This window comes from Pleurodeles waltl, chromosome 3_1, assembly GCF_031143425.1.
Source record: "Pleurodeles waltl isolate 20211129_DDA chromosome 3_1, aPleWal1.hap1.20221129, whole genome shotgun sequence".
Classification (NCBI taxonomy): Eukaryota; Metazoa; Chordata; class Amphibia; order Caudata; family Salamandridae; genus Pleurodeles; species Pleurodeles waltl.
This window is the reverse complement of record NC_090440.1, coordinates 210,983,232-210,995,861: the sequence shown is the minus strand read 5'-3', so window position 1 is coordinate 210,995,861 and position 12,630 is coordinate 210,983,232. Positions and strand designations below refer to the sequence as shown.

Here is a 12,630-nt window from a genome sequence, read left to right as displayed (position 1 = left end):
TAACAGGTGAAAAATGTTAAGTTGCAGATTTTGGAGTAACAAGCAACAAAATCTACATGCTGTTCCCTAATACCCCATGATCTGTGGTCACACGAGGGCATTCTCACCAATACAAGGGATCATTGTTACTCACAGGAAGGACTGAGGAGTAAACGTAAGCTGCTCCCTTCAGCTGTGTTTCTCCAGCAGCCACCTGCTTCCTTCTTCCAAAAATAGATCCCAGGGAGTTGGTCTCTCAGAGGTACCTACAACCTCTTCTGACACCAAGAATTGAACTTGGGTTTGTCTTTCCAGGGCAGATTAAAAGACCAGCAGCTTCAAAAACATCTTTTGAGCCCAAAGTCATATATGACTCAGATTAGAGACAGGGGCAGTTGGGGAAAAGTTGCTAAATCATTGCAATTGTGCTGCAAAAAAGAGGGAGATTGTGCCATCTTCGCAGAATCTAGGAGAGTCTTAACAATATTAAAAAAGAGCTCTTCAGAAAAGATCTGAGCATTTCCAATCTTGTCCCATAATAGGCAGAATGGGCAGCCTGCTCTGAAACACTCCAACAGGGGTGTTGAACGGAACCTTTTATACTTCTTGAGAAGGATTCAGAATCCCCTACCTTCCACATTAGTCACGATGTCGCTTGTGTGATACCAAGACATGGACAGTTGCTGTAGTTTCTGCTGGCTTAGTATGACAGTATGCAGCATTTCTCTTATGGGTATAGATCTCGGGGACCACCAGCAGGACCTCACCCCAACACCGGTCATACTCAGACCGACACCTTATTTCGTTGGAAGAAGCTTTTATTTTATTTTCTTTGATAATAACAAAAACACACATATTTATCATAAAATCACTTCAAGAAACTTTTCACAGCAAACCTGACATAGTATCACTGAATTCGTACATTTATATCTGTAACCATAAATCAATTGTGACAGGATCTCTTCCTGTCCTGAACCTCCTTTGGACCACACAGGTGAACTGAACCTCACCTGTATCCATAGGGGGGGTGGTACCCCTGCTTTCACCGTTCCTTGCCCACATGCTCCAGGTTCCGCCCCCTCTCCAAACACCAATCAGCCAAAGGGTGTAACGGGGCGGCCAGGAGCAGGAGCCCCGTGGCCACCCCAGTGATCTGGGCTCCCTACCCCCAATCTGGTGTGTACATCCGCAGGTTGGTCCAGGACTTCAGGATCCTATCTCTGGTGTTATACCGGTGCCCCAGCCTCTGTTGCTTCAGGTTACTTTAGTACTTCTTCTCCAACCTAAGAAAGAGGGAGAGGGTGAGACAACACGCTGCAGTCCGGTCAAACCCTCCGTCACGCCACAAAGAAGGCTGAGCCTTTCTGGGGGGGTACTCTTGTAGCCCCCCACTGGCGCGCGGCAGTTCTGACCAGATCGGCTAACACAGCCCCGATGTTCATTCCCTATGCGCTACTTCCGCCCCCACACTTCGCGAGGTGTGGGGGCGGAAGTACCTGGCCAGCCCGACGCACAACTAGTGCGGAGGGTCCGGCCCCCGGCAGCCCCGACCTCTAGGGGGCCGCGCGCTCCCCATATTGAAGGGGAACTTTTCCAGACATGCAGCCATCCCAGTTTGTTTCATTTGTATGTGGAAAGGACATGGTATAATGGCCCGAGCAGCTGCCCTTGGAGCTGGAGAACCACGTTTGAGTCTCAGCATTGGCTCAACATTCTGTGATTCTGAGCAGATTGTTTAATCTCCCAGCCCCTCAATAAAATTAATGAGTCCTTGTGTAATGTAACCTGGTGCTAGTGTAAAGCGCTACAGTACTTTTGGCTCGTTCTACAAAAAACAAGTATCATTTTTATTGTTCCTGTAACATAATGATGATGATTATGTGCCCAATGGATTTCATGAAAAAAATGGGGAATTAAATTTATTTTGAGCTGGGGAATTATGGGGAAGACTGTTGCTCAAACTCTAGTGTGTACAAACATAAATGTCTATAATTTCTACTTCCAATTTGTGATGTTTTGTTATCTACAAAATACAGATACAAATCTTGACCCTTTGTACAGAAAAGCTACCCGCCAAAAGCTTAATACAAGTGGTCAAAATGATAAATGGAAGCCTAAGGGAATCTTATAGCCCACAGACTGACATTTCTGGTCACATGTAGTTACATACTGGTCATTTAAGGTGGTTCCAAATTGCACACAGATCCTTTGCCACCAGCATTTTATTTATTGAACCAACCAATGTACCAGATGTTGAGTTAGTAAAAAAAGAAATTGCAGGGGGGTTCGCAGTACAAACTGTGTAATTAATAGTCCTTAGGCATGACACAATTTCTGACCCACTGTGATTAGCTGCAATACCCATGGCCTGCAAGGGTTAGCAGACCACCATGCTTGTGATTGCTTTAAAAAAAAGAAACATTTTTATTTTAAGTAGCCCGATTATTCTAGAGGAAACAGGGCTGCTTTGACAAAAAAAAAAAAACTTTTTTGAAAAGTTTCAGTAAGAGTTAGCAGTGGTCTTCTGGACAACTGCCTACTCCCCCTTAAACTTTTATCCCAATTCACAAACTAAAAGGGGACCAATGGGTACTAATTTCCCTTTGCAAATCAGTTACTACCCCCTCTGGGGGCTTGTTAACTTTTCAATGGTTTGTGGCTGCTATTACAGTCATAAACCATTGATGCATACTAATTGTTATTGAAATTTGGAATGGATATCCATTGCATGCCCCTTCTACATTGCAATTTGTTGTCCATTTCTAAACCAATGTTAAGAATTGATAAAACTTTACAGACTTTTAAAATGAATTTAGCCCAAATGGCAAAACCTTTTAACGTTTGCAAATCTACAGATTAAAGAATCCCAGGGTTTACACCTGCTAAAATGTTAGGTACATCTGGCTCTTTATCATGTATTTGTAAACAGAATAATATAGCCTATTGTCCATTTCATGATAACTTTGCATGAATGTATTTCAGCCTCAGGAGAAAAAAAGAGGGCACAGGGACTAAGGGCCAGATGTAGCAACGGGTTTTACCCATTTTGTGTCTATGGGAAAATGTGTTCGTACATATGGCCCTAAGTTCCAGTTGCTATATATGCACAAGCACACAGTGTTAGATATCCTTGGTAGGGTGAACATTGCTTAAAGTGTCACTAAGATCACAAATGAAGGATGGAATAGTAGAACTAGTCTACAGAAAGAAAACTGATTGGCTGGGGACTCTATAGATGAGGTAACAGAGAAAAGTACAACATGGCCCGGGCATTAGTGACTCAGCCGCTACCCACAGTGAAGGCAAGATGCTGATTGGAGAATAAATGCATAACCTAAGGAAAGATATTTCAAAGATGCAAAATAAGGCTGATTAGAATGCACAGGAGATGTAAGTTATATTGAGGTCCAACAAATGCCTAGGCAAAGGCTAGAAGAAATCCTCAAACATTTGGGACATAGAGAGCAACAACTGAACTAGTTCATTTCCGGCACTTTGTGCAGAAATCTATGCATGCTGTGTCATGCCTCAGAGACCTGAAATTGTGTAGAAATCATGTAGCGCATGGCCTATGTTATACTTCTCAAAGCCTATGTGTCCCTTTACCAGAAGTTCTCTTCTTGGATCAGCTGTAAACTAGTTTGAGACTTTGAGCCTGATTTAGAGCCTGGCAGGTTACTCCATCACAAACGTGACAGACATCCCATCTGCCTTACTACAAGTGCATTTTATCCTATGGAATTTGTAAGGTGGAAGGGATGGGGGAGCGTCCGTCAAACTCTAATGTTGACCCCCTCATACCTCTATGACAGCTGGGCACTTGCATTTCTTCTGGAGAGAGCAGCTTCTTCTTTGTATGTGTGTAGCTCTTGCCTCCTGCCAGGGCTGACTTTGTCAACTCTACCACTTTTGCCATTGCTTGCCACACCTTTTCTTGACGTTGCCCCTTAGCTCTACAGTTTACTCACATCTCAGTAGTTAGAACTTGTCTCCCACATGTCCAGTGAAGAATATGCCTGGTAAAATGTTTGTTACAAAGGTATAATCTTGCATAATTCCAAGCTTTGTGTTTGGAAATGTGCACATTTTTCACAATACAATTAACACCGACATTTTGCTCGAGTAGAACATGTCTCAAAAGATACATTTTCTCTTTCAGTGAGACATTTTCTCCTTAAACCAGTCTTCTCAGTGGCTCAGAGTAAAGGGGCCAGTCACTTCCCATTTACTTATCTATAATGTACATTTTACATTTGTTTGTTCACACTAGCCAACAAGTATTTGTGAATGTAGGCATTTCTCAGCATCGTGCATTGTTCGATCCTCTTATTACTAGTGGCAAAAAAAGTTTACTAGTATGCATGAACTTGTTATTTGGGATTCTCAAACTCTCATTTTTTTTGTTTTAGATAGTGGCCCACTTTTTTGGAACTCCTGCAATATTGTTGTCAATAGACCAATGCCATTTTGGTGACTTTCAGACTGCTGTGTTATAGTATCAGTAACGCATGCATTCCGGAGGTGCCAGATGCATAAATAAAGTGGGAAAAGTAAAATTAGCAGTCTCCAGTCCCATGTACCAGAGCTGTGTGGATCGGACTGTCCTCATACAACAGTAGTTATCAGCTGCGCTGTTCTGTTTGTGATGTACAATATATGCAACTGATATACAGCAGCACCTCACTCATCTTAAAATCTCCCCTGATGGTGCTGCTCTTTGTTTTTTTATGCTTTCATGTGTAGGTGCTGCACCTGTCGTGAACTGTCTCTTTATGAAAAATTTTAGAAATCTAAAACGTGGCAGGGACATCATTCATTTACGTTGTGTATTTCTCTTCTTGACTCCTACGGAAGTCTGGTGTATCAAGTTTTCCTTGTTTTTGACGATTGCTTACATATTTTTGATAGTTTTAGCCCATTGATGACTGCTGTGATTTGTCTCCCTGCAGAGACCTGACCTGATCCTTACAGAGGAGAGTACTCGCCGTCTCCCCGCTTTGGAACCGGAGATCATGGCCCACTTGGAAAAGTTCAATGAGCCATGGGTAGGAAGCTCCAGACCTAATTCTGTTCCTGATTTACCACATCTACTTGGCGGGGAGGAAGAACCAGTTCCTAGGCCTCAGGACACAGAGGAACATGTCTTAGATGAGGTAAAAACACCATATGTTGGTTTAACTACCGTGTGTACTGGATTACTCCACAAAAATATTGACTCTGTAGGCTGTGAAGGTGACACTGACGCTGATGATTGGCAGAGGGTGGGATGTTCTGTGTAGCTTGTTCTTCTGTGACTTATGAAATGTTTTAACTATAGCAAAAGACTGAGAACAGAATCAGGAGGGGAGTGGCACAGTGTTGTATGACATGACTAGGGAGACTTACCAGTGATGACTGGCTTCCATTACCTTACTTGTTTGTAACCAGATGCCCAGAAGTTGTCTGAGATGACCGGGTGGTATCTTTCACCTGTTGTCATTATTATCTTGGAGGCTTCTGTGGTTGCAATATCTGCTAATTCCCACCCGCCCTCACAAACATGACTTGCTCCCATCTACCAGGTTACTGCCAGGTCCCTGGTCCTGCTTCAGGAGGGGGCCCAGCCACAAGTATCACAGCTATTACCAATAAGTTGAAATGACTCATTGACTGAGAAAGCAATTTCCATGTCCCCAGAATTTAGCCGGAGGGAGGAGGATGGAAAAAGGAAAGGGAGTAAAGTAGGGAGATGAAGAGTAGAAGGGAAGAAAGTAACTGACTGAGCTACTGTTATTTCCCAGTACAGCCCTGAACCTATGTTGTATCACTCTTTATAAATGTAGTATGCACTACTGGAAACAGGTGGGAGCACCCTGCCTCACGCTCCAACATGCAGTCAGCCTCATTGCATCATGGTAAATGTAGTGCAAGTTTGTTCCTACTTTATTAAGAAGTCTGTAGTTTTTCACCTTAGTGGGTGCAGCTAGTGCTGTTTATCTCTGGACACGTGTTCTGGGGTTTAGCCCTTCATCAGCTGGGACCAGCAGGTTTATCTCTGGCGTTGCTGGAAATGCTGCCAAAAGCCCTCTCAGGTTTCAGTACCACTCACTAGCACGAAAAACTACAGACAACTCAATTAAGTAAGAACAAACATGTACTACATTTACCATTCTATGGGGCTGAATGCATGCTGGTGTGTGAGGCAGGGTGCTCCCAACTGTTTCCTGTAATATGAGGAACTAACCACTATAAGAGGAATAGCTTTTATAAAAAAATAAGGAATGTTTGACTCGAAAGTAATGAATCATAACAGTGTCATCTGATTCCTATCCGAAAAGCATCACAGACTGATATATATTACAATATTGGATGTGGTGGTGACATGATCTTTACATAAGCTGTTCTTGTCGTTGATATCATTTCCAATTACAATGATGCGTCATTTACACTAGACATAGTAGCAATTAATCCTTTTATGATTATTTCTTACACTACTGAATTTATGGGTAGTTGTATGTATAGAGCGATATTCAAATTATATAAACACCTGCTTGATTTATCTGTAAATGATGCTTAATTCATACTTAATCGTAGCATGGTAAATCATTTGCAGTCATACCTGCGAAGGAATGTCTGTGTTGCTTCTCTGACCAGATGCTTTGTTAAACTAACATTAAACAAGAAATATTGACAAACCCAATATGTTCTGATTTTTGTGAGGAGATGTGCTTGGTAACAGTTGGCAACTCTGTGTGTTGCTCCAGCAGTTCTATATGAAAATCTCATAATGATGCATTACCTTAGGCTATGACAATATGGAACCTGGGAGCAAGGCCCCTTTCCTAAACAGACTGGATTAGCAGAGTTAAGCTGTACCCTCAAATAAGAGTGTTATGAAAAGGAGTTAGAAGATGATGTCTGCATTGTAGTGGTATAGAAAAACAAAGACAGTTCCATTGGACTCTTTTAGTTTATGCTACTTTCCAATCAATATTTATTTTTCAGAAATAGGTGTAGTTCAACAATAAATGTTCCCTTGACAGGCAATAGATGCGCTGAACTTCCAACGCTGTGACAAGTAAACAAAGCGGTTCCATATACCCTAGAGACCGCTTAGGTGGACCACTTTAATGAGGCACACAGGTTATTTTCTGAGTCTATGGGGGAGGAGATGCATGGCACTCTCTGTCATATATAAAAATGGTGGATCTAGACACATCAACACTCTAGCATGATGTACTGCTAGGGGGTGAGGTGCCAGACAGCATTTCTTGTCCTGAGGAAACCCTTGCAAATCGCCAACAGAGTTGAGACTTCAACAATTGTATATCGGATTGTATATCACATAATTAAATTGGAATCAGGAATCTGTGACAAATGAACAGACTGGTGTGGAATTCATGCACTTAAATAGACATCCCACTTGTATATATGCACCATTGTAATTATTGCACAATATCACAAACTTAAGCACTGTGCCGTCTGCACTTTTTTGATTTATTGTCTATGTTGAACTTCACCTATTGATGGAAAATAATGTTGATTGGAGATATTAGTATACAGATTTGAGTCATATTGACCATAAACTAAAAGAGTCCCATTGAACCATCTTTGTTTTTTCACAGTGTATACACTGGCTACAGGTACTGGCAGAAGGGTAGGTCCTGTGTATTTTTTAGTATACATGCATTGTAGTGCTGAACATACAAAGATTAATAGATACGTTTGAGTAAGGGCTAATATTTTCTGCATATTTAAGAAACCACACATGCATGAATGTCTTTGCTTATTGATGAATTGTTCTATCATGCATACAAAGTGAGCCCAAAGTAAATGGACAAGTAAAGCTGATTAGTGAATAGCCCTCTTTTTTTTAACAGGCTAAGGTATGCAAAGAGCAAGCAGTTCGTAGAAAAATCATAAACAAGCAAGCAAAATGTTTTGGCAACCTCAGTACACCAAAGAGCACACAGTTGGTCTAGTCTAATAGAAGGAATATTTGCTCCCCATTACCAAAACCTAATGGGAATGCATTTGATGGACATCCGACCAAAACAGTGGCTAACCTTGAAAAAACAAATAACTTGAAGGCACTGACATAAAATTCACTCTTGCTATGTACGTCCTGTACTTTTTTGAAGAATTAATGGCATGAGGTCTTCAGAGAGCTAAAACATTGTAGCTGAACCTTAAAAGACAGCTAATATAATGTCTCTGTTAACAAAACATTTTTCCAGTCCAGGCTCTTTCCTTCCCCCCACGGGGCTTTCCTCTCTAGCTCTGGTCTTCGTCTGGAGGGTTCCATGCACTGGGCCTGTTTTAGCATAACTCTGTGCTGCTGGCCGGGCTGACTCTCCTCCAGTAAGGCTGCTGTTAGACCTTTTCCATATCTGTGTAGTAAATAAGGAGCATGTAAGAGTCACAAAGATAATATTGTATGTGTCCCAGTGGCGTAAATTGGTGGGAGCCCCCTGCACAGAACATGGAGGGACCCCGTTCCAGACTAATACAAGAGCTCCCAGACCAGCATACTGTGCTTAGTGGGGGCACTGTACCGTGGGAGCTGCAGGGGCCTTTGTTATGCCACGGATGTGTTCCCTGGTGTATTGTATAAGGGATAATAGAAATGTATTGGTTTAACAAAGACTGTAAGGTTTATAGCTCACTTATGGTAGCAGTGACCATGCAATAAAGGAGGTGTTATATAGATGGTGGTTTGAAGGTTTCCATCATATACGTTAAAACACAGGCATTAGCAGAGAAGTACATTTGAATTTGTAGTAGGGATTATTCACTAAGTCTCTGTAATATTGATTGTAGTCTGTAACCTGAAGTTTCTACAGTAAAAAATAAGGAACATTAAGCTAGCTGTCTCATGCTTTAATGGTTTAAATGTAATGAAGCCACACGTTTTAACAAAGGAGAAGCTACAATGACATCAGGAACAATTTTTTGGATATGTAATAGGTCTCACATTTACTTGAGTTGGAGCTATTGCCATTGTAAATGCATAACTGGACTTTTTTTTCCACATTAATTGGTCACGACTGATGCATAATTTGGTCCTTTCTGCCACATAATTCCAGGGCCCCTGCATATAGCTAAAGGGCTTGTAGGCCTACTGGAATATTTTTGTTAAACAAGGCCCTTAAAACACAAACTACTCCAAGGTACAACACTTATTTACTAGGTAGTTGGTACAGGCAACATTGCCTGCAGGCAATGAATTAATAATTGTACTCCAAGAATGGGTGCTTACTGGATCACTGTCCCTTTACTGCAGTCTGGGGAGTTGAACAAAACAAAACAACCATTAGTTTCCACTACACTTGAGAGAGCCATCTCACATGCATGATATTAATGATCCTCAGTTACATTTGAACTGAAATATTAGTTATACAATATTGACCAATGTACAGCATAATTAACTGTAAGCTCTCCTTGAGGTTAGTTTTATAAATACACAGAAATAAGTTTCACAGACAAATGTGTGTAGTTCATTTAGACAGGTTTCTGCTTTGTATTCGTAGCTTGTATCAGCTTGTATCATGTTATAAAAATAAAACTACAAGTCCCAGAATGCAAAGCAGAAACATAAACTAAATGATCGAATCATGGCATCGAACTAGACAGCTGGACAACTCTACGAATACTACTCCAAGGGCTGGTTTACAGCTTGTATCATATTATAAAAATAAATCAGAACTCCCGGAATGCAAAACAGAAACAGAAACTAAATGATTGAATCACGTTTTGAACTAGGGACCTGGACAACTCTACAAACACAACTCCAAGGGATGGTTTACAGCTTGTATCATGTTATAAAAATAAAACTACAAGTCCCAGAATGCAAAACGGAAACATAAATTAATTGATTGAATCACGTTTTGAACTAGTGACCTGGACAACTCTACGAATACTACTCCAAGGGCTGGCTTCCAACTTTATGATATCACAGTTGGAATGCCTTCTTGAATAGTAGTGTATTGTAGTAAAAACATAGCAAAGCCAGGATTTCAGCACCTTACCTGACTGTTGTCATCACAGACTGCAGCTCCAGCTCATGCGCTGGGGTTGGCTGCCTGAGCTGAGGTTGGCTGCCTGCACAGGGTCTGAAAGCAGCCGCAGCACACAAATTTCAAAAGGTATTTATTAAGGAGTTCAGTAAAGTTGTAATATTGTGCTCAAACAAATAACTCATTATTCCCGGAGGCCCAAAAAACAAACATCTTAAAAGCAGAAAATAGCTTTAAAGCGCTATCCAGTAGCATGGCTGCTGCATATAAATATTAAAGCACTAAATACTGCGGCAACTTAATCTTAAAGCTACATTAGGCCTCTATACTCCATGTCCAGCCATTCCTGGCTCCTTCAATTCACTATTACAGCTGTTTTTTCCATTTGTGACGTTCTTCTGTTTAGAGTGCATCTAATGAGAGAGAACGTACTTTTCTCTAGTGGAAGCTTGGAGTCATGATAAGGTAACACAGAGGGTTAATGTACCTGCTGCAAAGAACGTGTGCTAGGCAAATCACATAGTGCATATAATGTAAAAAAGTCAAAATAACTATGGCGACTTATGTTCTTCCTGGAGAGAGAACACACTTTTGTCTAGTGGAAGAATGGTATCATTATAAAGTAGCACAGAGGGTTATTGTGCCTGCAGCAAAAAACATGTACGAGGCAAATCACAAAGTGCATGTAATGTAAAAATGTCAAAATAACTCTGGCGATCAATGTTCTTTCTTGAGAGAGAATGTACTTTTGTCTAGTGGAAACTTGTAGTCATCATAAGGTAGCACAGAGGGTTAATGTGCCTGCTACAAAGAACGTGTAGAGGCAGATTACAAATTGGATATAATGTAAAAAATTTAAAATAACTCTGGCGATCAATGTTCTTTCTGGAGAGGGGACGTACTTTTGTCCAGTTAAGCTTTGAGTCATTATAAGGCAGCGCAGAGGGTATATATGCCTGCTGCAAACAACATGTACTAAGCAGATCAGAGTGCATATAATGTGAAAATGTCAAAATAACTCTGGAGATTAATTCTCTTTCTCGAGAGAGAATACTGCTTTGTTTTTCCACCAAGGGGCCAAATCTCGACAGTGAAGTCACTCAAGGTCTCCGCTATGTGCTCAGGTGACCCTTTGTTTTGTCCACGCTCCCTTCCCCCTGCTTCTGACTCCACAGAGACCTCATTTCGCACACTTGACACAGTGACACCTGCCTACATCCTGCCCGGGCATGACAGACGATGGTGCCCAACTGATTTGGTTCATGACGATTACATTGGCTCTAAACTGTTGGTCTGAATTACTGGCTTAGACTTCCAGTACATTTGCAGATCTTAGGTAGACCTGAAGAAGGGTGCTTGAAGTTGTGAAGTACCTTATACCACAACATAGTGAAGTGTGTGACTTGTGACCTTTAAAATGTAAAAAGGGACAATTTCAGCTGCCCTTTGCCACAGCAAGAAATAATTCTGATTGCTTTGAGGGACTTTTAGAAGATTGCTGCTACTTGCGTACTTGGCATAGACACCTATCCTAGCTCTGTCCCTACACCCATCCATGCATGATTCCCTACCTCTTGGCCCAGCACCCTAGGATACAGTTGTGGACACCCCACACACCCAAAAGCTAATACCCAACGATGCTCCCCTGTCTGCCCATCACCCACCATACCTTGTGTCTGAGTTTGTTTTCCAAACGTAGAATATCCTCTTCATGGATGTGGGTCACCTTGTGCATGGGCGTACCTTGGTCAGTAAGATTGGTGGGGGGGGGGTTGAGCTTCAGATTTTACAACAATCTGGCTGGCATGTAATGTTAAAATGTATTATACGACAAGAAGGGCACATGAAAGGAGCTAAAGAGGCAGTGAAAAGGGAGAGGAATGCGGATTGGTACGTGTTACTAAGAGAAAAAAAATCATATTTGATCAAACTAAACAGCATTTTTAAAGACTTTCCAAACATGAGGGAGAAAGTGTGTGTTTCTTTTTGCCTGGTGAAATCCGACAGACACCTCACCATACCCGACTGAAAGCACCTGTACCCAACTGTTTACCAGAAAATAGATTTATTAGGGGAATGTAACACCCCAAACACCCCACCCCATGCTGAAGCTACGTCCCTGTTCTTGTGGCTGGAACACAGCCCACTAATGTGGGCTTGATTGCGTTGGAAATTCACATTGACTAGTTATGAGGAATAGAAGAATTTTACCCTGCTTCACCCTAGTAAAGTTCCTAAACTCACTCGACTTACAGGGTTAAGGTAAAAGTTTACTAATACGTAGTTCTTAGTTACTTGGAGTCAAGTTGAATTTGAATCAGCTGAATTTCGGAGTCCTTCATAGATAGATATATCCGAAATATCTTTTGTTTCAAAATCTTAGACTTGAGTTCAGGTCTGTAGTATAATTAAATAACACTGGATTGTGTTATATCCTGTATTCTATGATATATGTTTGGGACTTGTGCATTATCTTAATGATTGAATAGTTTCTAGGTTCTAAAATGTGGGACATTGGAGGTGGCGGGTCGCCTATGGTGAAGGTGTTCCATTGTGGTACCAATAAGGTTCACTTTTAATCGACGTACTGGCTTCGGGTTAATGCAACCAATGACAACGTTAATCGTTTCGACTTTGTATAATGAAGCATCAGCAG

The 12,630-nt window shown here is 41.4% G+C and overlaps 1 protein-coding gene across 3 annotated transcripts in view; it reads left to right on the top strand.

Annotated features, from left to right (window-relative positions):
• The window catches only part of CCDC33 (coiled-coil domain containing 33), an 808,167-nt gene that overhangs the window by 555,182 nt on the left and 240,355 nt on the right, over positions 1-12,630 (top strand). For all 3 annotated transcript variants that reach the window (XM_069222214.1, XM_069222216.1, XM_069222217.1), the window contains exon 13: positions 4,929-5,132. In XM_069222214.1, the coding sequence (XP_069078315.1) occupies positions 4,929-5,132 (204 nt within the window). The remainder of the gene's footprint in view (positions 1-4,928; positions 5,133-12,630) is intronic.